This window comes from Rousettus aegyptiacus, unplaced genomic scaffold (assembly GCF_014176215.1).
Source record: "Rousettus aegyptiacus isolate mRouAeg1 unplaced genomic scaffold, mRouAeg1.p scaffold_m13_p_4, whole genome shotgun sequence".
NCBI classification, from domain to species: domain Eukaryota; kingdom Metazoa; phylum Chordata; class Mammalia; order Chiroptera; family Pteropodidae; genus Rousettus; species Rousettus aegyptiacus.
Window position 1 is genome coordinate 129782149 of NW_023416307.1, and position 22139 is coordinate 129804287.

General features: G+C 39.6%; 1 protein-coding gene across 3 annotated transcripts; it reads right to left on the reverse strand.

Annotated features, from left to right (window-relative positions):
• Positions 1-5373: 5373 nt before the first annotated feature.
• On the reverse strand, positions 5374-20376 carry CDV3 (CDV3 homolog). Of its 3 annotated transcripts, none has more exons than XM_016140318.2 (5): positions 19759-20374; positions 18946-19022; positions 11976-12127; positions 8905-9064; positions 5374-7290 (listed from the first exon to the last, which is right to left on the reverse strand). In XM_016140318.2, exons 1-5 carry the CDS (start codon positions 19996-19998, stop codon positions 7284-7286), a joined length of 636 nt encoding a protein of 211 aa, XP_015995804.1. In that variant the 5' UTR covers positions 19999-20374; the 3' UTR covers positions 5374-7283. The 3 variants fall into 3 exon arrangements, with proteins under 3 accessions (XP_015995804.1, XP_015995803.1, XP_036074881.1); XM_016140317.2 differs by having other exon boundaries at positions 5374-7750; positions 19759-20372; XM_036218988.1 differs by lacking the exon at positions 5374-7290 and adding an exon at positions 7822-8301 and having other exon boundaries at positions 19759-20376.
• Between the last annotated feature and the right edge of the window lie 1763 nt (positions 20377-22139).

Here is a 22139-nt window from a genome sequence, read left to right on the forward strand (position 1 = left end):
AGGAATTATCAGCGTCCCATTCCCACTGCCGAGGAGCTCCTCATTTTGCTTGACACCAAAGGCACCATCAAACTAATCCCCAAATCCATGTTTGGAGGGATTGTCTCCTGAGACCATTCCTGGTACCATTTCATCAGCCAGTATTCAGTCAGGAAACAAATTAAACCAGTAATTTAAACAGAAAAAAATATAAATAGTAAAAAAGCGGTCAACTAGTAAAAAGGGAACAGCAGTGGCAACCGCAGCTGAATCATGAGGGCTGGGGAGGTGAACGTCCCAGGCCCCATTAGTCAATCTGCACGCTGCCCTGAGAACTTCAAGGCCTTGTCTCTTGCTAAATTCTACGGTGTTCCTCCAGCCCCCCCTGTTGGCAAAGGAGAGCTGTCTACAGGGTCCAGAGCTGCTGAACCACAATGCAGAGCAAAGGGCAGTAATAACTGGCACACTACTCGTTTATACGAAAACAATCTGCTAAATTCAGAATATGGAAAATTCTATGAACCAAATGACCAGGTTTCTTCAATAACTAAGTGGTAAGGATAAAGTGGGGGAATTACTGGAGTCTAAAGACCAAATGCAACAGGTCACCCGTGTCTGGATTCTGCTTCAAACCAACCAACTGTAAAGCACCTTGGAAAATCAGAGAAATCTGCCCGCGAACAGGATATGCGATATTAAGGAAATGTTAGTTTAGGTATAACGATATACGGTTGAGTCTTTATCCCTGGGTGAAACGTTTAATGATGAAATAGGTCTGGGATTAGCTTTTTAAATAACCCAGAAAATGGGGAGGCAAAATGAAAGTGGCCACAAACTGATATTGTTGAAGTTGAGTTATGGATTCAAGGACATATATTATACTATTCTTTGTATTTGAAATTTTTAACCATAAAACATCCAAAAAAAAAAAAAAATCCCACCCCCAGCCGTTAGAGAAGGGATAGTACAAACAACTCACCTCACATTAGGAGCTCTACATTCTGCTGCTTGGGGAGCTAGGTGGCAAAGAAGCCAGTCTCTAGGGCATCCATGCCGACTGGGATGGGAATGCGGCAAAGGGCTCCTTCAAGTTAAACCTGAAGAAGAGTTTGCTTCCTACTTTCCTTCTCTCGTCTTAAGTCTAGCAAGAGGAGTGGAAGCAAAGCCTCATGGTTAAGAACGCACTGGAACAAAAACACCTGGGGTGGAATCCTGGCTCCTTCGTTACTCGTTCTGATTTAGGTAAGACACTTAACCTTTCAGAATCTATTTTCCCCTCTTTAAGGGACTGCCAGGGGTTAAACGAATAGCATTTGCTACCGTTTAGAAGAGTGCCTGGCCCAAGGTTAATTTTAAAAATTCCAACCAATGATTTGCTACTTAAAGCTCTTGCCAGAGTGGAGCTAAGGTTTAAAAGAGAGAGAAGGAAGAAGGGAATGTCAGGAAGAACAAATATAATGGAAGCTTGCAACCTGCTTTCACCCCCATTACCACGGTGTAACTGAGGATGGGAATTCCTGACCTCCAAGTTTAATTCAGTTTCTAATTAAAGGCATAAATTTGAACTGTAAAACCAAAGCCCAGGAAGAAAACCACAATAGTCCCAGCAAGTTAAACCCAAAGACAAACCTGAGGAATCCTCTGCATGCCTGTTACAAAGGATGCTTACGTGAAACCCATATGACCCTTAACAGGTAGCAGCTGGCGAGGGAAATGACCCACAGTCTAAGATAGCAGGCGATGCAAGCGTCTGAGGTTCCCATTCCCAAGGAGATGAGCTGGAGGGTTCTGCAGTTGCTGAGCTCATCTCTGGTAAAGTTAATTATGGTTCATTCCATAGTTATTAGGGAGAACTGCAGAATTCTAAAGAAACCCTGAAAACCTAGAGGTGTTGTAACTGGGCAACGTAACGGAAGGGCAAATGAGAAGCTAGGGTAGTGTAAAGGAATTAAAATTTACTCTGAGTAAATTCTGGTCAGACTTACTGGCAAGACATAAGTCAAACAATAAAATTACTGCAGAGAGAAGGAAAATAAAGTAGCTAGAGCATTATATTGATGGTGAGGTAATTGTCTTAAGAAATGACAGAGGAAATATGAAAAATGGTCCCTATACTGATAATACTGAACTATGAAAAGGTTTACATAAAAGTCAAAAGAACTCTTTAGTATTTCAGCTTACAGGTTTCCCCCACCCCCTCACTTCACTATCCATTTCCCCCATTTAACAGTATCCAAACATGCATTTAAAATACGATAATCCTTCCTGGGCTAGGAATACAACTGAAAAGATTTCCTACACACTTGAGCCCTATGATTGCTTTACAACATCTTACTAGGAGGCCATATTGTCTTATTTTGACATAACCCAGCGGCTCCAAAAATGCTGCACATTAGAACTGGGAAATTTTAAAAAAACTTCTGGGTGCAGGTCGTACCCCATACCAATTAAATTAGAATGTCTGGGGTTAGGAGTCAGATGTCAGCATTTTTAAAAACATCTCCAGGTTGTTGTCAAAATGCGGCTGTTTTGAGAACTACGGAAAATAACCTAGAGTTGTCCCACTTCTTAGGAAGAAAATCGCTCATGCAGGACAAAAACTTTAGCAAAAAGTCTTTTCCAGGGATGACAGATTGCCTAAACTTTGGACATAAAAAGGAAGAACACAAAGTTTCTGTCCTGGGGTAATGTTTTTAGTTTTCATATGCTAACATTCAAAACAATAGTTTATTTTGTACATCTAGCCTCCCTGCACAAAAAAAAGATTTAAAAAATTAAATCTTGTTTTTTCGCGGGTTGGGGGGGGAGGTCAAATCATCTAATAAGAGTTGAGATGTAGAAAATTATATCCAGATACTTTGTCATAACGAAGTAAGAAAAGGTAAAATACACTGGTTTAAGATAGAAAACTTCAGAGTTTGGGGTCAAAAACTGTGCAGGTCTTAAGAAAAACAAAAACTTGTCATAGAAGACCATGCTTCCTAAAATGTCACGGCAAGATGTAGAATATCACACTTAATACTAGCAATAAACTTTATAAGTCATTTCCATTAAATTTACTTTTAGTGAGAAAATGACTGCCACCTGCTTGGTCATTAACCCAACTTCCCACCTGACACTTAAGCTGTCTGCCCAAGTGCAATGACAAGACAGACTATGGATACTGTTTCCCTCACACTTACACACTGTTTTCCATCATAAATGGAGAGGAAGGATCTTCTCCTTGCAAGTTTCTTGTTGCATGGGGACTGTATCGCTGTAAAGTTCGGTTGGGGGAGGGTGTTCAGTGGGGAGGATATTCACATGTAAAATGATTTGATAAGTTGTACTCAGCTTGTTACTACATCCAGTTATTTAGAATTCTAGTTCTCACTTGGACTACAATTTCAAAAGATTTAAACTACCTTAATGGTTATTTGTGTGTATATCCCAAATCCTTGATGTGAACATAATTCCTCTCATTTAATAATAAAAATGATTATTTAAAGGTTACTTTTCCGTTACTATATCCTTCATAATATGCATTATTTTTATGTCAAACTCAAGAAACACAATTCCTAACTTGCCTGCATTCAGCAGGCCCCATAAATACCTAGTTACAGTAGCTAGGTGAGGAATGAAAAGCCATTATAAACCTACAATTTCAGGCCACTAGTTATTATGATGTCTAAGTGATTCTCTACTTTCTTGATTCTCCTTCCTAGGTGATTACCCCATTAACTTGTCTCTCGGAACTCAGCCTTCTCTCTCCAGTTCCTATCCCACCCACGTTCCCAAACTACTCCGGACATCCCTTCCTACATGTTTCTAGCCAGACCAATTTCACATTCGAGTAGAATAAACAAGTGAAATGTTCAGCATGCATAATGGAGTCTTTTCAAGAAATAGTGCAGACAACTGGATGTATATCCCCATGTAAAAGAATGAGGTTAAGACTCCTACCTCACACCACATTCAAAAATTAACTGAAAAATGGATCATAGATCTAAATGGAAGCTAAAACCACAAAACTTAGAACACAGATGTCTTCTTGACCCTGAGTTAGGTAATGACTTCTTAGAAACACCAAAAGCACAGCAACTGAAAAAAATAAACTGGGCTACATAAAAAATGAGAAAAACTTGTGCTATTAAAATGAAGATAGGAGAAAACATTTGCATATCATGCATGTGATGAGGGACTAATATCGAGAATATATAAAGAATGCTTATGACTCAATAATAAAGACAAAAGTTCAATTAAAAACTCAGCAAAGGACTTGAAGACATTTCCTGAAGGACAAAAATGACCTATAAACACATGAAAAGACGTTCATCATTGGCTAGTACAGAAATGCAAATCAAAACCCCGAGATACTATTTTAACCAGAATGACTAGAATTAAAGTCAGGTAACAAGTAACTATGAGAATATGGAGTAGCTGTAATCCTGACATTGTTAGTAAAAATGTAATGTGCTATAGCCACTTTGGAAGAGTTTGGCATTACTCAAAAAGTTACCAAATGACCCATCAATTTCACACCTAGATGCATACCAAGAGAATTGAAAACATACTGACACAAACTCATACAGGAAAATTCATAACCGCATTATTCATAACAAGGACAAAGTGGAAACGTGAAACGTAGTATATATCCATACAATTGACTGTTTCACAATAAAAATGAAAACACTTTTAAAGGGTTTTATCTCAAAAAAAAAAAAGATGATTAAAAAAAAAACTATGGAGGGAACATTCAAGATCTTCCCAGAATTGTTGTCAGTTTGCTCAAATAAATTCATTTTAAAAAAAAAGTGAGAAATTTAAACAAGTGAAGGGAGAATGACAGGGAGTGTGAATTTTTGTGTTTTTGTGTTCCATTTTAAACAGGGTTGTTAAGGAAAAAAAAATCAAGTACAAACAATAACCTAATAGCAAACATAATTTAAACTGTTACCAAAAAACAAAAACAAAAACAAAAACTTAAAATATACTTTCTCTAGTTTAGAAATGTATAAACTATGATCCAGACTAAATTCTGAAATATAAAATGGTTGCTCATTTGAGAAACTTATAAGCTTCGTAAAGGACTAGTCCTCAGATCTTTAGTCTACGTAGTGGAGATCGCAGATCCCTTTGCCGGGGTTTAAGACAAAATTTAACAACCAAAAAAAAAGTACAAGTCAATGCTTTATCTTTGGAAAGGAACATTCATTACAGCTTGGCAGCCACTTTCATTCCAGGTCTCTTTTTTAACATTCGGAATACTTTGCAAACATTTCCCCAAACAGAAAGTTCACGCCTCAGATGAGAATACTATCTTCCTATGGGCAAAGGAGGCATGGCATCAATTTGCCGTTTTCAAACACAGAGAACAGGTCAAGAGTTAAGAATAAAAACTGCCAGACTCCAAAATCCATATATTTACTTTTTATTGAATTTGTTAATGTTACAGAGTTCTTGCACTGCCAAACCATGCCTGAGAATTCAAAGAAAGAAATGGTACAATGGACAGCCTCAACCACCCATCATACAGTATATTAAAACTTGATTCATGTGCATTTTGATAATTTCACAATCTTTTAAAAAGTTATAACAAGAGTTGGTTTTAAATCTCCTGCAGGTCTTCAGATTTCTTGTATAGTATGCCATTAAATAAGGTCCACATACCCATCTCAGTTCATTACTCAATAACATAACCCCCAACAAAATTGTTGGAAAAAAATGCATACTTTTCAGGGAAAATATGTGGCTCAAGGTATAAGAGATTTGTTAAGATTTTTGGTTCCCAAATGAAGTCTTCAGTTTAACCAAGAATCTCTTGTTTCTTGCTTAATCATCCAACCTCTCCTTGGCTTGCTCAGCAACTCACCCAAATACATCAGAAGGCAGGCATCCTGCCTGCCACCTCAAGTAACGCCAACATTATTGCCCAGAAATGGTTGGCAGGTCCTGTCAGGAGATACTGCAAACCCCACTAGGAGTCCAATTCCTGTATTAACACTTTCATCAAAACTAAGCTCCCATAAGATAGGATAGTTTTACTCACCCATATGCTTCACTCTTGCCAGTAGCAAGTCTGCAACTCCTGCCATTTGGCAAAGGGATTTATTATAGAGACACCCAGACTCTGCATCAAGTGGTCACATACCACTTTGAAATATTTCTATTGAACCAAAGATACAAAACTAGGAAATTGCCAGGCTATCTCATTAGATGGAAAGACACTGTTCAGCAATCCTGGGTATCTTTCTGAAGTCCCTTTTAAGGACTTAAAATTACTGGGTAGTTTAAGCTGTAATTATTAAAAACAGAAGTGCTACATCACCTGTCTTTCACCCCCGACTCTCCAAATGAACAATGTAAAGACACATCAGAAGGCTGATAACAGAGCTAAGCTGGGACAATTATCGCACTTATAGAAAGTCCAATACCTTAAACATCTGGGCACAAGTGTATCTGGAACTGTCAAAGTTCATGAAAGATCCATGAAACATAAGTGTGTTTTAGGTTGAGGTTCTGCTCACAATGCTTTGAATTTATAAGGACAGGTCAGTGAATCCCTTGGCCTGAGCAGGAACTATACTCTTTGCACTGCAGTTTACAATTTAGACCTGATTTTGAGGAGGCTTTAGCAGCACCTGAAGTAGAGCCCCCTGCATCCACTGCCCTTTACACCAAAGGCTATTTGGTTCCACTCTAGGGATTGGCAAATTCACGAGACACCTCACAATTCTAATGCATATTTCAGGTTACTTACTTAACCAAGCAATATGCTCTGAATATGCTCTGTCAAAGAACTTATTCCAAGTCAAAGCAAAAAAAAAAAAAAAAAAAAAAAAAAGGCCTTAATGTGGAACACAGAAAAAACACTACCATCCAAATAAAAAATTACTAGAAGAAACAAGATTATTCCCTCCCCTGCCCCTCAGTGGACCCAAGTTTGGTTGAATTTGTGGTTACCTAAGAATACAAACTCAAAGTTTAAATGATAAATCACAGCCCTACATAGATTATCTGAACACATCGGTTCTTTTGAGAGTGGCATATTCCAGGAACTCTAATACAGCCACAGCCTACTACAGAGAGTATTCCTTAAGGGGCACAGGACAGGTTAATTAAGGTCACTTAAATCTTCATCTTTTACAGCAGATCAGAACCCAGATGGCTGACTTTCTGCAGGATTTCTGATAGGAATCCAATAGAGCTGGTTTCAAGTTTCACATCGACACTTATAAGCTGAAACCTTCTTATCCAGAAGTTGTGATCCACATGAAGTTCACAATGAGTGCAGCAAATCTGAGGTAGTCAACCCTTACGAAGGCTCAGTATCTGAACATAAAAAGATTTTGAAATGACCACTGGCTGCAGGGTTTTTTTTTTTTTTGTATTTGCAGAGTAATTATTATGAAAGAACACTGCTGAACCTACTTCACACATTTATAACAATGAAAATCCCCCTAAATTCAATATAAAGAGCAGCTCTGACTTTAAACTTCCATAGTGCAATAGGGCCGGTCACTTATACCAAGTGGTCTGCATCGGTTGCTGTAGATCCAGGCAGAAATCAGATGACGAATGGCTGTTCATGGTGCTTAGCTGTGGTCTAGTTACCTTATAAGGGTTAGGAAAAACCATTCCTTAATTGTACTGTGTGTGGCTGCTTTTTTGATTTTCGAGTACAGCATACTGGTTGTCTAGCTGAAGTTTAAGTGCCTGGTTTTTTGAAACCTCATCCCTACCTCTAGTTTTGTGTCTTACTACTTCAAAGCTCTTCTCCATTTCTTTATCCCTAAGGGAAAAGAAATGTAATCAGTAAATATTTCTTGAGGTTGTTTTGAAAATATTCTTCCTTGTATTAAAAAAAGAAAGCCACCCCTTAGAAGAATCTTGAAGGAGAGATAAGAGAGAAAAACAAAATCCTTATCAAACCATTTTTAAGACTTCAATTGAACAGAAAACATAGAATATTGTTAATATAAGTTCTATGGTCCCACTTTCTGTGGTAGCAAATCTGCTGAATACTATTATCTGCAAACCTACTTTGGGACCAACATGAAGACAACTGGAAAGTTAAAAAGCTAGAGTAATATGATGATTCCTTCTAAGACTCACTTTTATTTTAGCAAATAATGGACAATACATCTCTCTTTATGCATAAGGGCAACAATTTTCTCATTCAAATAAAGCTCCGCTTATTACTCAATGATTTCTCCTCGCTTCTCCTTTATGGGCAAGGACCAGGTAGGGAAAGGTGAATGTGGTGGATCACTGCTCCTCATTTTGCAGGACAGGGCAGAGGAGCAAGTCCCGGTGGAGTTTCAAATTCAAGCCAGCTGTGCTCTTAAAGAGGCAAAAGGCTGAGATTTACTTTAAAAGGCACCCTCCAAAACCAGTATTTCGATCTGATCTCATTTATATTTCTTCCCATTTTAACTTTAAAAATGCATGTCCCTAAGTAAGATGTGGATGTGCCATATGTGGTCATTTAACTCCAGGTAGCATTCATTTTAAGAACCTGCTAAAATAAGATCTTAACATTAGATTTATAAAAGTCAACAACTTTCACCTATTCACATTAACAGGGAATACAATGAAATACTGTTCTTTCATTTTTAGTTTCTGTATATGGAACATAAACCAACAACATGTGCTTAATAAAGAATTCTAACTAGGTGAGGCTTCTAATAGCTACAGAACATAAGCCAGGGATAACGGAACTTCTGCAGTTTGTTTTTGGTGCCCTTCCCCTTCTCCTGGGCACTAAGTCCCATCCTAATTATCAGCTGCCTGTCAGATGCAGCCTGGGCTTTACCAGAAAGGAGTAACCTCCTCTCCCTTCCTCCCCAAACACACACTAGGTACGTTTTTCTATCTTCTCTATCCCGTTCCCAGTCAAAGAACAGAGAGGGCTCCAAAACAAAATGTGACCATTAGAGTACTTACTTTCGACTTTCTACATGCTTGGCAGTGGACTGCAGGGATGGGAACTGTGTGTCACTATATATTTCTGGTGGTCCTTGCGGTGTTTTCCTTGTTGTGGTTAATCTGGCTCCAGGAGGCCTATACACACCACCAGTCATTGCCGGTTCCGGGGTTTCTGTAACTAACATTTCAAAACAGCTTAGAGGAAATATTCGATGCTTGGCATTTTAATAAGCTAGACTTATAAAATCTATCATTTAACAATTACAGGAATAAAACCAGTATCTGACTAAGAAAGGTCTCTGGCCAACAGAAGGAAATTTAGTTATCTGAGGAAATGTCTGAAAGTGAAAATATTCCAGTGTAGCCCCCTAAAGCTCTCTTCCACGTACAATTTTAATTCCCTGTGTAAATAAGTTCTGTAAGTAAACTAATTGGAAGTAGAAAGGAATCTGCTAGACCTGGAAGACAGGTCTCAGAAAAATTGCCTTTCAGAGTATGACCACTTTAGTCCTCAGTTTACATAACAGTAAATGTGGATAATCATTTCTTTACCTGCTTAGTGGATTAAATGTCGTTTGTAGAGAACTTATTTAATAAAATGCCTGTGTAGTTCTTTTTAATTGTAAAGAAGACTAATAAAAAAATAAAAATAAATTCTAGATATAACCTTAATGATTTTACTGTCTTCCAGATCAATGGGTTTTAAGGTTCTTCTTTATTTTTTTGTAAAATGGAAAATAATTAAGCAGCTGAGCAGCCCAAAGTCTTTCACAATGGATAACATTTTGAGAAGGCAGCCTTCTAGCCTTTTCCTACGTACCAATTTCCCCCATCTTCAATACAGATTCAGTGTTTTTTAAAACCACATTTTAAGTACTTAATAGAAACATGTGGCTAGTGGCTACTACACTGAACAGTGCTATTATATCCCTGCAAAAATACACTACTGGACAGTACTATTGTAGAAAGAGGACACAAAATATGTAAAAAGATAGGTGCCATACCAATAATGGAAGTGGGGGAAGGGTTTGTAAAGTGAGCACAAAATGGACAGTGAGGTGCCTGAAGAAGCTGTGATTTTAAATAAGGTGATTCTGGAGAGTTGTCAGTGATGAAAATTAAGCAAAGGCTGAAAGGACGAGGCCAACATATCTAGAGTTGGCAAACAAGCTGAATCTGGTCCAACACTGATTTTATAAATAATGTTTTACTGGAAAACCACCACACAGTAGGTATACATAGTGTCCACGGCTGCTTTTGTGCTACAACAGCAGAGCTGAGTAATTTAAAAAAGTCTGCATGGCCCTCAAAACCTAAATTACTTACTATCTGGCCCTTTACAGAATAAGCTTACCAACTGCCTATATAAAGAAAGAGAATTCCAGGCTGAAAATATCGGTACAAAGGGCCTGCAGTAGCAGGGCGAGCAAGTTCAGATTACCGAAAGACAAACTACAAAAAAGGGGGATCACCAGGCAGGTGTCTATGGCCTGCGTGGCCATAAGTCACTGAGAACTCAGGCTTCTACCCTGATTAGAGGGAAGCTATTGGAAGTTAACAAACAGCACAGGGACGTGCTCTGCCGTATCTGAAAAGATTACCACTCTTGCTGCTGGCTGTGTTGGAAACTGTGTATGTAGAGAAACAGGCAGATCAGGTAAGGGGCTACTTTAGGAATCCATTAAAAAAATGATAGTTCGAAACCAGGGTGATAGCCATGGAACTGCTGAGAACTCGTCATATAAACGGTCTGAATTTATTTTGAAAGTAAAGCCAAAAAGAAATTACTGACAGATTAAATTTAGGTTTGGAATAAAGAGTCAAAGATGACGCCAAGGTTTGTGGCCTAAGTGACTGAAAGCATAGCAATGAGATGAGAAAGGTTGTGGGGTGCGGCAAATATATATGAACAGTTCGGTTTTGGACATGTTGAGGCTGAGGTGTTTGTTGGGTAGGCAGTTAAGATAAACTTGTGTGGAGTTAGGAGAGCTGATAATGTTAAGTTTAAAAGTCGCTGGCATGTAGACTGCCAAGGGAGAGGGAGGGTAGATAGAAAAAGGGGAAAGGGCTGAGTGCAGGAGCAGACTAGCATGTATTGAGCAGGGTGAGAAGTGGTAATAGCAAGGGAGGCTGCGAACCAGCCAACCAGTGGTAGGAGAATGTGGTGTCCTGAAAACCAACAGAAGAATGTGTTCCAAAAGGGTAATCAACTGTGGCAAATGCTGCTGCTGATGGGGTCAACCAGCAACAGATTTAGCAATGCAGAGACCATGAGAGATCACTGACAGATGCAGTTAAAAAAAAAATTAAATAGAAAAACATATACATAACAAAAGGCCAGAAAGAATGCAAAAATGTTGATGTAGTTATCTGTGATCCCTGGGCAGTAAGACTTGAGATGATTTGTTATTCTTCATATTATTTTGTACAAAATACTACAAATACATTAAAGCAATGTTTCTACAACTTTTTTCATTATTGTCCTCTTAAGGAGCTTTTTAAAAAATGTTTCCTAATCACCACTGCCATCCCACCAAGAAATGTTAATACCACAGACACACACTGCACATCTGTTTACATACTTTGGCCCTCTGATGGGCCACAAACCACTTTAAGATCTAAGATTTCTTCATCCCAAGAACTATTTTTTATCTCCTTGGAAGTGATAAAATCCTCCCTTCTGATAATTAACACTTCAAGACAGGAAAATGCAGAATGTGAAGAAAAAAAAAAATGACCACAGGTGAAACACAGGTAGCCAATATTCCTTAGTCAGCTGTCTAAAATTGTAGTAAATACTTAAATATTTAAATTGGGCAAGTTAGTTTACATATAAATTTAAAGAGCATGTATCCTTTTATTGCAACTGTGTTTGTAGTAATGTTAAGTATATAAAAAAAGAAAAGCCATGTATCTTAACTTTCAAATTTCTTTGGATGTGGAAGTCTTTAAATGTACATATATAAATCTCTCTCCCAAGAATGGAAAGGAGCCCCACTAACCCCACCACAAGCATGCCTTTAGTTGAAAGCTGACCATACATAAAATTATACATAGACGTCCTTATAAAAATGAAACATTAAGATTACCAATTACTGGAGCAGGAGGTGCTTGTGCCGGAGCTGTTTTATTCCAGGGACCTGAAGATTTTTCTACACCACTCCCACCACCACCACCTCCACCTTCTTCCCAATTATCACCTGGATCTTCTCTTTTTTCATTATCATCTTCTTCCTTTTCACTATGGGAGAGAGAAAAATATGGGATTTAACCTATTTTATACAGTGGAACTTCTACTTGACTTCACATGAAAAAAGGATTTTATTGCTGAAAAAAGGTTTAGAAAACCACTTAGTTGGATAGGCTCCACTTCCCTTTTGCAAACTTCATATACTCAAGAACATTTAGAAATATTTAGCATGCTGACATGCTAGGCTACGACAATCTGCATAATTATTTATAGCAACCCCAAGAAAGAGCAGGACTCCAGCTACCAGCTTAAGCAACTGAGGGAGGGAAGAGACCTTACCCTAACCTGAAATGCAGAGAACAGGGCGACTTGAACATTCAAAGTATAATTACTAGATTTTTTAAGACCAAAGTGTACAAACAGGCACTTATGGTAAGCATATTTTTAGTTATCGAACAAAGAGTTTTTGAAAAGTCATATAATTTCATTTGCCAATCCTTTAGTACATGTTACAAAATACTCTCAAATTTAGAATTCACATTCCAACAGAGGAAAACAAGTCAGTGCTCAATGTTTACATCAGTGCTACAGATTTAATTAGTGCAAGGCTCTACTGTCTGATACGGAATATACAGAACTGGTCCCTAACACCAGATATGCGCCACCCATTTAAAACAGATTATAATACAAGAACTCAGTCTTTGTGGCTTACTAGTGATTATAAATGCAAACCATATCCTCAATGGTAACACAGCATCCTGAGATTCCCTGCAGTATTTTTTAATGCCATTTGAAAATTTCTTCTTGAATTGACCTAAGTCAGAAATCTATAATTTCTCCAAGGTATCTTTGATTATTTCTCCTTTTGCTGTATTACTTATTACTATTTTATGTAAACTTGAATGTTCTAAATAATCAAGCACATGTTTCTTGAGTCTCTATAGTGCTGCCTTCACAACTGGGAAATAACTGCCAAACTGAACTTTTTCCAACTCTTTGCCCTTGCTGAGGATGCACCTGGTACAGACTAGCAATCTCTTCCCTGATAATGGTGGTTTTTCCTAGGTCATCAATCTATTAATCTCTACCATTCTAACTACCCTTTTCCCTCCTACAAAAAAGAAACAAACAAAAATAAAACAAACAAAAACCATGGCTGTTGCATGAAGCTCTGCCCCCTAGCCTTCCTCTCATTTAGGCATTTTCTCCTTTAGATATCTGATTCATGATCACGGTCATAAAAACGTACAGATGATTCCCACCCTGACCATGTGACCTTAGGAACATCATGGCCTTTACTAGCTTCTGCAAAATGACAGGTAAGGGTGCTTCCTTCCATTTTTATTTAAACAAGATAAGTCCTGGCTGCAAAACAAATTTCTTCAATAGCTAATGGTCTCGTATAAAGACACTTATAAACCAACGTGAGTATGGCCTTTAACTTCTGTATGCTTCAGTTTTCTCAAGTGTAAAATAGAAATAACAGTCCCTTTATGAAGACTAAGTTAACAAAGAACTGAGAATACTGCCTGGCACATAGTAAATGCTGTAAATGTTCACTGTAAGCTTTTAAATATTCACTAGTGTTTTCACACAAGCAGCATGTATACCTTGATAATAGGAAAAAAAAGTTTTCATTTGGAAACATGAAGATATGCTCTAAATAGATTTTAAAATTATAATAAAATAAATGGATTTAAAAAATGGACACCAAACAGTATGACCTTGTTTTCTAAAACTTTTTAAAGTGAATGAAGGACCAGGTAGAGATATGGAGGTCATAATTTAACCAAGAGTATATAATAGTGGTATCCAACTATCAGAACTGTCCCTCCATAATTTTTAGAAAATTACCCACTTCTGAAGCTGTGCCAATGTAATTATACAATAATGTAATGTGCTTGGTTCATGAGTAAAACCGTGCATGTTATTCACCTAGTTACAATGAACTAATTAGTAATGTGCTAGCAAACCCAATACATGCCAGACAGGAAGGTAAGACCCCTTACAAAGATGTAAGTGCCTTCCTTGCAATTTTATACTCTTATATACTCAAGCTGAGAAAGCTTTCAGTTGGTCATTTACACTTTGAAACAGCAATGTGCTGAATCACAACTGTTAAATATATACATTAGACTCTAAAATAACTTTCCCCTCAAATTAATATTTGGTGATTAATTCATCCAAATTCCAGAATTATCAGCTTGCAATAAATAACTAAAAATCAAAAAAATTTAACCCTAATTATCTCCAAGCAGAAGGGACTGTAATTCTTATACATATGCTGTTAATCTTTCAAGTGTTCTTTTAAAAATAAGTATATTGTTCTTTGGATTCACAAAAAAATTTTAAAGAAAAACTCCAGTTTGTTCTGATAAAATACGGAGTCTGAAGTAAAAAAATTCCTTTACTGTCTAGTATTTATCACCTCTTCACCCTGAGACAAGTGAAATGAATAAAACAATCATGTATCTAAAGATACCTCTAAATTATAAACTATTACTAAAAAATAAGAGTGATCTGTTTAATTAGAGGGACTGCATATCTATAAAAATAGGCATGAGACAACTTAGTATTTTGGCTTCTTAAGATTCTTAAATATTAGCTAAACTCAACATTGGAAATCGTCTAGTTAAGACCCTTCATCCAATAGAGGGAACTAAAGCCCAGAGATGCTAAGAGCCTTGCCAAAATACCACAGTGCTAACAGCAGAGTAGAAATTATTTGAATATCCTATTATTTTTTCATATACATATTCCAGAAAATGTCAAATCTCCAAATACTAAAGCCAGAATAAGAACTACGTTGTAAAGAATTATTTTCACAGAAGACAATTAGGCTAAAATTTCGTGTTTGACCCACCTATAGATTCTTGTAGGCCAAATCGGACGTTTTTAAACACTATAATGTTATCGTAAATTCAATACCACAATTTACAATATTCTAGTCTTAAATATACGTATGTATGTGAGGCACTATTGGTGGGGTAGGGAGCATGATGGTGCTAGAAAAGGTATATTTACTGAAATCTCTACCATGCCTGGCAGCGCGCATACTACAAAGTTCTTAAACCTTGCAATAACACTAAGGCAGGGAGAAGATCCATCGTACATATGAGAAAACTGATAGACATTTAAGCACCTTCTCCAGGACTACAAAGTAGCAGCACCAAGCCAGTGGGACTCCAGGGCCCTTATTGTTTCTGGTTGCCTCTTATTTCATTTTATCCTCCCTATAGCTCTGAGATACGACAGAGAAATTTTCTCTATTTTGAGATTTGAAGAATTCACTTTCTTTAATAAGACTGTTCAGGATTACACATCCTGCAGCAGTATATTTATAAAGAACAGAATGGTTTTACCTCTTTATCTTTAGGGACATTACACGAGATTCATGGATCCTAACCCCTCTTCCCCGACATTACGTGGGAGAAACTGCTAAAACACAATCTAGACTTAACTGCTCTTCTACTGGAATGCTGGGGATCTCTACTGGTTTTACACTATTAGCCAAACACTATTACAACAGTAAAATAGGGAGATAGAAATGGCCTGCTGAGTTATGCCTGGCAGCTTAAATGTCCCTGTATTTCATCCAAGGACTCTTTCGACCCATTGATGGTAGATTAGACGAAGTGTCTCCTGTGCCCCATATCACTGAAATGATCTACTGGGTTTGGCAGAGTATAAGTTATATTTATGACCCCAAAACCCAGCACACAGTACTCACAAATATTTACTACAATGAATCCAGTATGAATAAAGGAGTAATTTCTTCTCCCCAAAGGACAACTTAACCAGCCTTACCTAATGGGTTTACAAGTCTAGATTTCTTAAGGTTACCAGAAAACCACTGGGCTCCAAGAACTCAAATCTTTATCGAAATATGACATATACTCAACATTTTGTAACCTCAAGCAATAAATGAAATCTTTCTCCTAAAAACCCATGTTAAAAATGGGTGAAGCATATAGGTTCACTATCAGCCAATAATCTAAACTCAAATGTTAGGCCCCTTCATTTATCACCATCTCAATGGCTCCCCTCTCAAAAACTTATCTATAAATAATGACATGACCTTGATTAACATCTATTAATTTACACACAAAATTTGACACGTCCTTATAACAATACTCCTGGTACTCAATTCTTGACCTAGTTGGTAAATGTGAGATAGGACATTACCACAGCATTTTGCTGCTACTGAAATTTCCCCCTTTCAAATGTGCACTTATCTTTGATAAAGGTCGAGCTTGCTAACCTACTATAAGGACTAGTGTCAAGAACTTGAAGATTGTATGCAATATCTGCAGCTAATAACTAAAGAGAAGGCATATGTGGCAAAAACGATTGGTAGATGTAAGCAGAGTACATAGGTGCTTATTTACTATTCTTGCAAATTTTCTGAAGTTAATAATTTTTCAAAGCAAAAAGTTAAAAGAAAAGGTTTAAGACTATAGGCTGCAAATTTCAAAATATTTTAAGTCAACTTACAAAGTTTCATTTTCCTTGCCCACATTGAGATAGACAGGCTGCTTCTCACAGATAGAAGGTAAGAGATTAAAGGCATAAACACCACCACCTCCCAAATCCCAGAGAAAGGAAAAAAATCTCATTTCTCTTTCCTTCTATGGGCTTTTGCCCAAACAGGACAAAGCCATAGAAAATAATCATTCAAAATTGCTAGCAATACTGAACACTCTGAGGATTTTTGTGTAGTTATACTAAAGCCAATCTGAACAAGTCACTTTCTTCCATTATGTCCACAGTGAACTGATTCACCAGTGTCTGACGTTAGTCATGATAATCGTGTATAACTCCACTTCCCTTCTCCTCAGATCTTGGTACTACAAATCAGGGGTCTCATGGGTAAACAGAGTAGGTCATTCTAATTTACCCACTGAACAGAGAAGATTAATGTTAACTCAGTGGGTATTTTACAAACATCTTCTTCAAAGTCCTCACAATTCTGAATAGCTGGTTCAATTTTGTAGATAAGAACCAATGTTCAAAACTAAAGTGACTTTCCCGAGGTCACACACAAGTAGCCAAACTAAAATGTAAACCCAAGTTTGTCTGTCCCCAAAAGTCCATCTTTGTGTCACATTATCAACTTCATCTATGTAACTACTCCTATGAAAGATCTCTTTCCTTGGGAACGCCTATCCTACTTTTACTGTAAAGAAAATTTACTACAGTTTACAAGAATATTGAGTATGTAAAATAAAAATTTTACTTATTGTTATTAAATCTCATATGGCTTCTCATTCTTAAGCCTTTCCTGAAAGCTGTTAAGATTTCCCTGTATTGAATGATTTATAGAGGCAACAGAAATATAGACCCCCCAGGCTCCATAGTGACTGAGGATCTACATAAGCAGTTTCTTATTAGTAGATTAGAGGAAGATCTCTGGATGGCCACTTGAATAATGAAAAAAATATATATCTCTATCTATCTATCTATCTATCTATCTATCTATCTATCTAAAAGCTGGTCTACTTAAAGTCAAGCAGAACTTAAATAGCTATACTAGCCCCTGGAAAAGATGAAGGATGTAAGTAATTTAAGAAATATTTCACCATCTCAGGAGGAGCCAAATATGAAGACTAAAATAGTTCTGACTATGAATATAGGATATTCAATGCCAGAAAACTAGGTAGTTTAAATATCTTCCATAATATACCAAAATCAATTTCTAACATTCAGTGAACTTGAATCCTTTTCCCTTTAGAAAGTGCTGCTCTTGCCCAGTAAGTTCAACACGACCAAACACTTTCCTTCCTGTCGCTGAAGTCTTCAAGAAGCTTCAGTCTGGGGCCTGCAGCCAGAAAGGCAAACCAAAAGCCTTATTCCACAAGAGAGAGGAAACACACACATATGCACCCACGTAAGCAGTTCCACAAACCCAAATGGTTAAGAACTAAAAACTCCAATCTAATCACTTCTACTCAACACTACTACAAAGGAATCTTAAGAGTAGAGAGGCCACATTTCCTAAAGTTGCCCACTATCAATCAGGTTTCCCTTTGGTTAAGCTCATGAAATGATTTAAAGAACCTAGGACATTAATGCCCAGCTGTGTTAAGTATTCAACAAATGTCAAAAATATTAGCTCTGGTTTTTCAATGAGTTATTTAAGGCCATAAATATTACCACCTAGAGAGATCAAAAGACAGTAAGTATTCCATGAAGGAAAATGATTTCCTCCACTATGCCATATGGTCACTGGTATATACAAATTGAAAACTTCAAACTAGAGGCAGGTCATTGGGATCATTTCTTTCTTTAAATTGTGAATAAACGGTTTTTAATTTTAAACCAACGGAACCACTTTTTCCTACTTCACCAGCCCTTCAAAACATGACATTTATATGAACCTAAAACTGACTACCATAGATTGGACTTGGAGGGGAGCTTTCTTCTCTACCAGTAATGTTCAGTTTCTTGACTTTGGTTAACTGTGTGCATGTGTAACATCTGTTCTTCTCTGTAAGCATGCTTCCATTAACCTGTTTATTGAAGAAGATCTGAAAACCTGTTATATCTGAAACAATGAGAAAAACTAAATTCAACTCACCAATATTAAAAGTATTTTGTAATCACAAAAGCATTTTTAGCTGTCTCAAAAATAACCTAACCAGCACTGGAAGTAGGCAAGCTCTCTCAGGATTTTGGACTGGCAGCTAATTCTGATCAACATATAGAATGACTGCCATCACAGAGAGAAGGACTACACACTATCTATTAGAGGACTAATAAGATTATATAAAGCACAAGGCTAGGATGATGATGTTTTGGGGCTAAAGAATAACCGAAGATACAATACCTACCCTAAGGGTTATCTAAACATTTTTGTAACCAGATCATACCTTATTTGCATTGCCTGGACTCTGAGGCCGCTGTAGTCAACCTCTTTTTGCTCAAATTCTTTCCACTCATCTTCGTCCTATAAAATACATATCATTTGATTAATTAAAGATAATTATAAAAATACCATGAAGCAAATGTCAGACTATGAAAAGGGATCAAGTGACTGGAACCTAAAGTATGGACTCGTTTCCTAGCAGAAGCTCTTGCTTGATCCTGAGGTCGACTAGTTTGGAGGACAAACGCGCCCAGCAGACAGTTACTTCCACTGGGTTCTTTCTCGGGAGCTGTTACTTTAAAAGCGACCAGGAAAAGCCGAAGGAAGAAGTCAATGGTTAAGACCACAACTAAATGTCTACCTCGGTGTTGCCATGTGATTTCTACAGGCTGAGACCGAGTAATGCCAAATTAGATAGCTACAAATGCGACTGTTAGAAAATTCAGCTTCGAATACTGGGCTGAAGTCAGAATACTAAATTACTCAGAGTAAACGTCACTCGATAAATGCTCATCTATGCTGGGCACTTCGGACACAGACCAATTTCCCCTCGAGGGTGCTGCTTGCCCGGGTTTTGGCACAAGCCGAGCGACACGGGGTGCAGAGGGGCGGGTCGGGAGCGGGGTGGATGGGGTCCCGCGGGGAGAAGGCAAGCCGGCCCAACGTGGTAAGCCCACGTCACGTGGCCAGACTCCGCACCCGTCCGCTCGCTGACCGGCCCCGGGAGGCCCCTCCCGGACGCTCCGCCAAGCAGATCGGCGAGGGCCGGCACATGGTCGCAAGCTCGCGGCCCCGGTCCCAAGTCCCAGCCCCTCACCTTCGTTACGGCCTTGGTGGCAACCCCAGGGCCCGCGGCCCCCGCGCCCGAGGTCCCGCCGTCGCCCGGCCGGGCCCCTGCGCCCGCCCCACCGCCCGTCGCGCCCGCTGCTCCGCTGCTCCCGCCGGCGCCGCCCGCCGCGCCCGCCGCGCTCGCCGCCCGGTTGCTCCGCTCCTTCTTCTTTTTCTTGTCCCTCTTGGCGAAGAAGTTGTCCAGGCTCCGCTCCTCCGTCTCAGCCATGGCCTCGGTTTCCTCGGCCCGGATGGGTGGGGCCGGGGACGGGCGCCGCCGGCGGGGTTCCGACCTCGGGGTCGAGGCCGGCTCTACGCTCAGGCTCTCGGGCGCGGCGACGCCTCAGCCCCGCGGGGTCGCCGAGGCGTGTGCGGCGGGGCGGGCAGCTCCCCCCGCGTGCTGGCGGGCGGTGGTACGGTCCGCCGGGGCACTCGCGCGCCGCTGCCGCGTCTGAGCGCGCCGGGACTGCCGCTGCTGCCGCTACCACGCTGCAGGATCCTGTCCGCTCCGCAGCCGCAGGGGAAACGGCACGCGCGGGCCAGAAGCTTCGGCGAGAGTGCTGGACTAGCGGCGGCGCGTGCAGAAGGAAGAAGCGCGCACGCAGGCCGGGAGAGGAGGGGAGAGGGGGTGGGGAGGGGAGGGAGGGGGAGGAGGGAGGGCGGGCCACTACAAGAGAGAGGCAGCGCCCGCGCCTGCGTACAAGAGCCGCCCGCCGCTGTGGAAGCGCGGGGGGGGAGGGCGACGGGAGGAGACGGAGGCGGAGCTGGCAAAGGAGCCAATCAGATGCCAGGACTAAGTGCTTAGGCGACAATCCCTGCTTCAGACGGGGTGGGGCCGTGGCGTGGGGGCGGGGAAAGGAGGGAAGATGCTAAATAAGTGACGTGTTGATGACTCTAGCTTCCCGATTGGTAGAGGGTTCAGTCTTGAGGGTAGGAGTTTAGAGTGGCTGGCTGGTGACTGAGCGAAAGAAGTCCGTCGGGTCGAAGGAGCGGGCAGGGAGCCTCTGGGCGCATGCGTAGGGTACACGTGTGTTTGCTCTCCCAGACCATATTGTGGCCTTGGCATTTGAACTTTAGCGAAACGGAAAGGCACGTGTGTTGTTAGCTGTGTTAAAGATGGTACCTCTCCCTCTGCTTGCTTCTGTATATCCACCCTCTCTGGTCTACCAACTATTAATTTTCATCTTACGGGATGATTATTATGAAAGTGAGAACAGTGGGCTTGAAGTTAGGGTCTCGTTTACTAAAAGATCTTTAATAAACCAGAAGGTAGACAGAAGGGATTGATTTTGTCTGAACTCCACCCTCTACTAAGCTTGACCGTCTACTAAGGTCAAGCTAGGTAAATCTGACCCTCCACTCTTGACCTGTAAAATGGGAATTATTAGCTCTTCTAAGATAGGTGGGGAAAGTGTACCTGTTAGCTGCCCAGCACAGTGTTTAACATTTATGTCGGATGAGACATAAATGAGTTTTTAATATATAAATACTGCCCCTCTGCCCTGGCTTGAGTCTAGATGATTGCAATTTATCCTTAGCTTTTATCCCTGATAAAAAGGAGACTAATGTATCACAGGGATGGGGACAAAATGCCCATGCAAAACCCGGCTTCACCATTTAAGTACTTTCTGGACCTTGAGAATGAAATGAATACTCGTATATGAAAAAGGTGGTCTAATGTAAGGTATTAAACTTTCCACTTCCTCATAAGGGCAGAGGATAGAACTGTCACAACCACTGAGGAAATGACTCAGAGGTATGTTAGTAGCCTCACGGGATATAGAGCACAACCAGTAAACAGAGCTACGTCTTTGTCTTTTCCTTTAGTTTCCCCATTAAAGGTTGTCTTCTCACCCTCCTCCACTTTTAGAATATGTCAAAGTAGTAAATCAAGGACCAAGCCTTGGCCAACAAGCTTACATATTCCCCAAATATAAACTGCCCCCAACCACCCAGAATGGGTCCCTGGTAACTTACTTCTGTGACACCACTTGTCTTCTGTGATGCAAGCTAAGTTCACCTGTACCTCCCTTTGACAACTGTGACCAAATTTTTTTCTTCTTTTTCCTTTTCTTTCCTTCTTTCCTTTTTCCTTTCCTTTCCTTTCCTTTCCTTTCCTTCCTTCCTCTTCCTTCCTTCCATCTTTTCTTCCTTCTTCCTTCCTTCTATCTTTTCTTCCTCTCTTTTTCTTTGTCTCCCTCCCTTCCTTCCGTCTGTTCTTTTCTTATCTATGAAGCACCTATTTAGCAACGGTTAAGTCAGCGTGCCTTATTCTAGGTTGAATAATTTGTCATTTCTGCCTTCAAGTCCCTTATACTTTTACAAGAGAAGATCTGGATATGAATAACTGGAATTCAGTCCTCCCTTTCT

Bases quoted from the DNA above. Each gene is read 5' to 3' on its own strand.
- CDV3 (XM_016140317.2), bottom strand. From the start codon at position 19,998: ATGGCTGAGACGGAGGAGCGGAGCCTGGACAACTTCTTCGCCAAGAGG. The intron at 12,128-18,945 runs GTATGATCTGGT...TCTCTCCCATAG, and splicing joins GTCCAGGCAATGCAAATAAG to TGAAAAGGAAGAAGATGATA. The intron at 9,065-11,975 runs GTAATCTTAATG...TTGAAATGTTAG, and splicing joins ACCTCCTGCTCCAGTAATTG to TTACAGAAACCCCGGAACCG.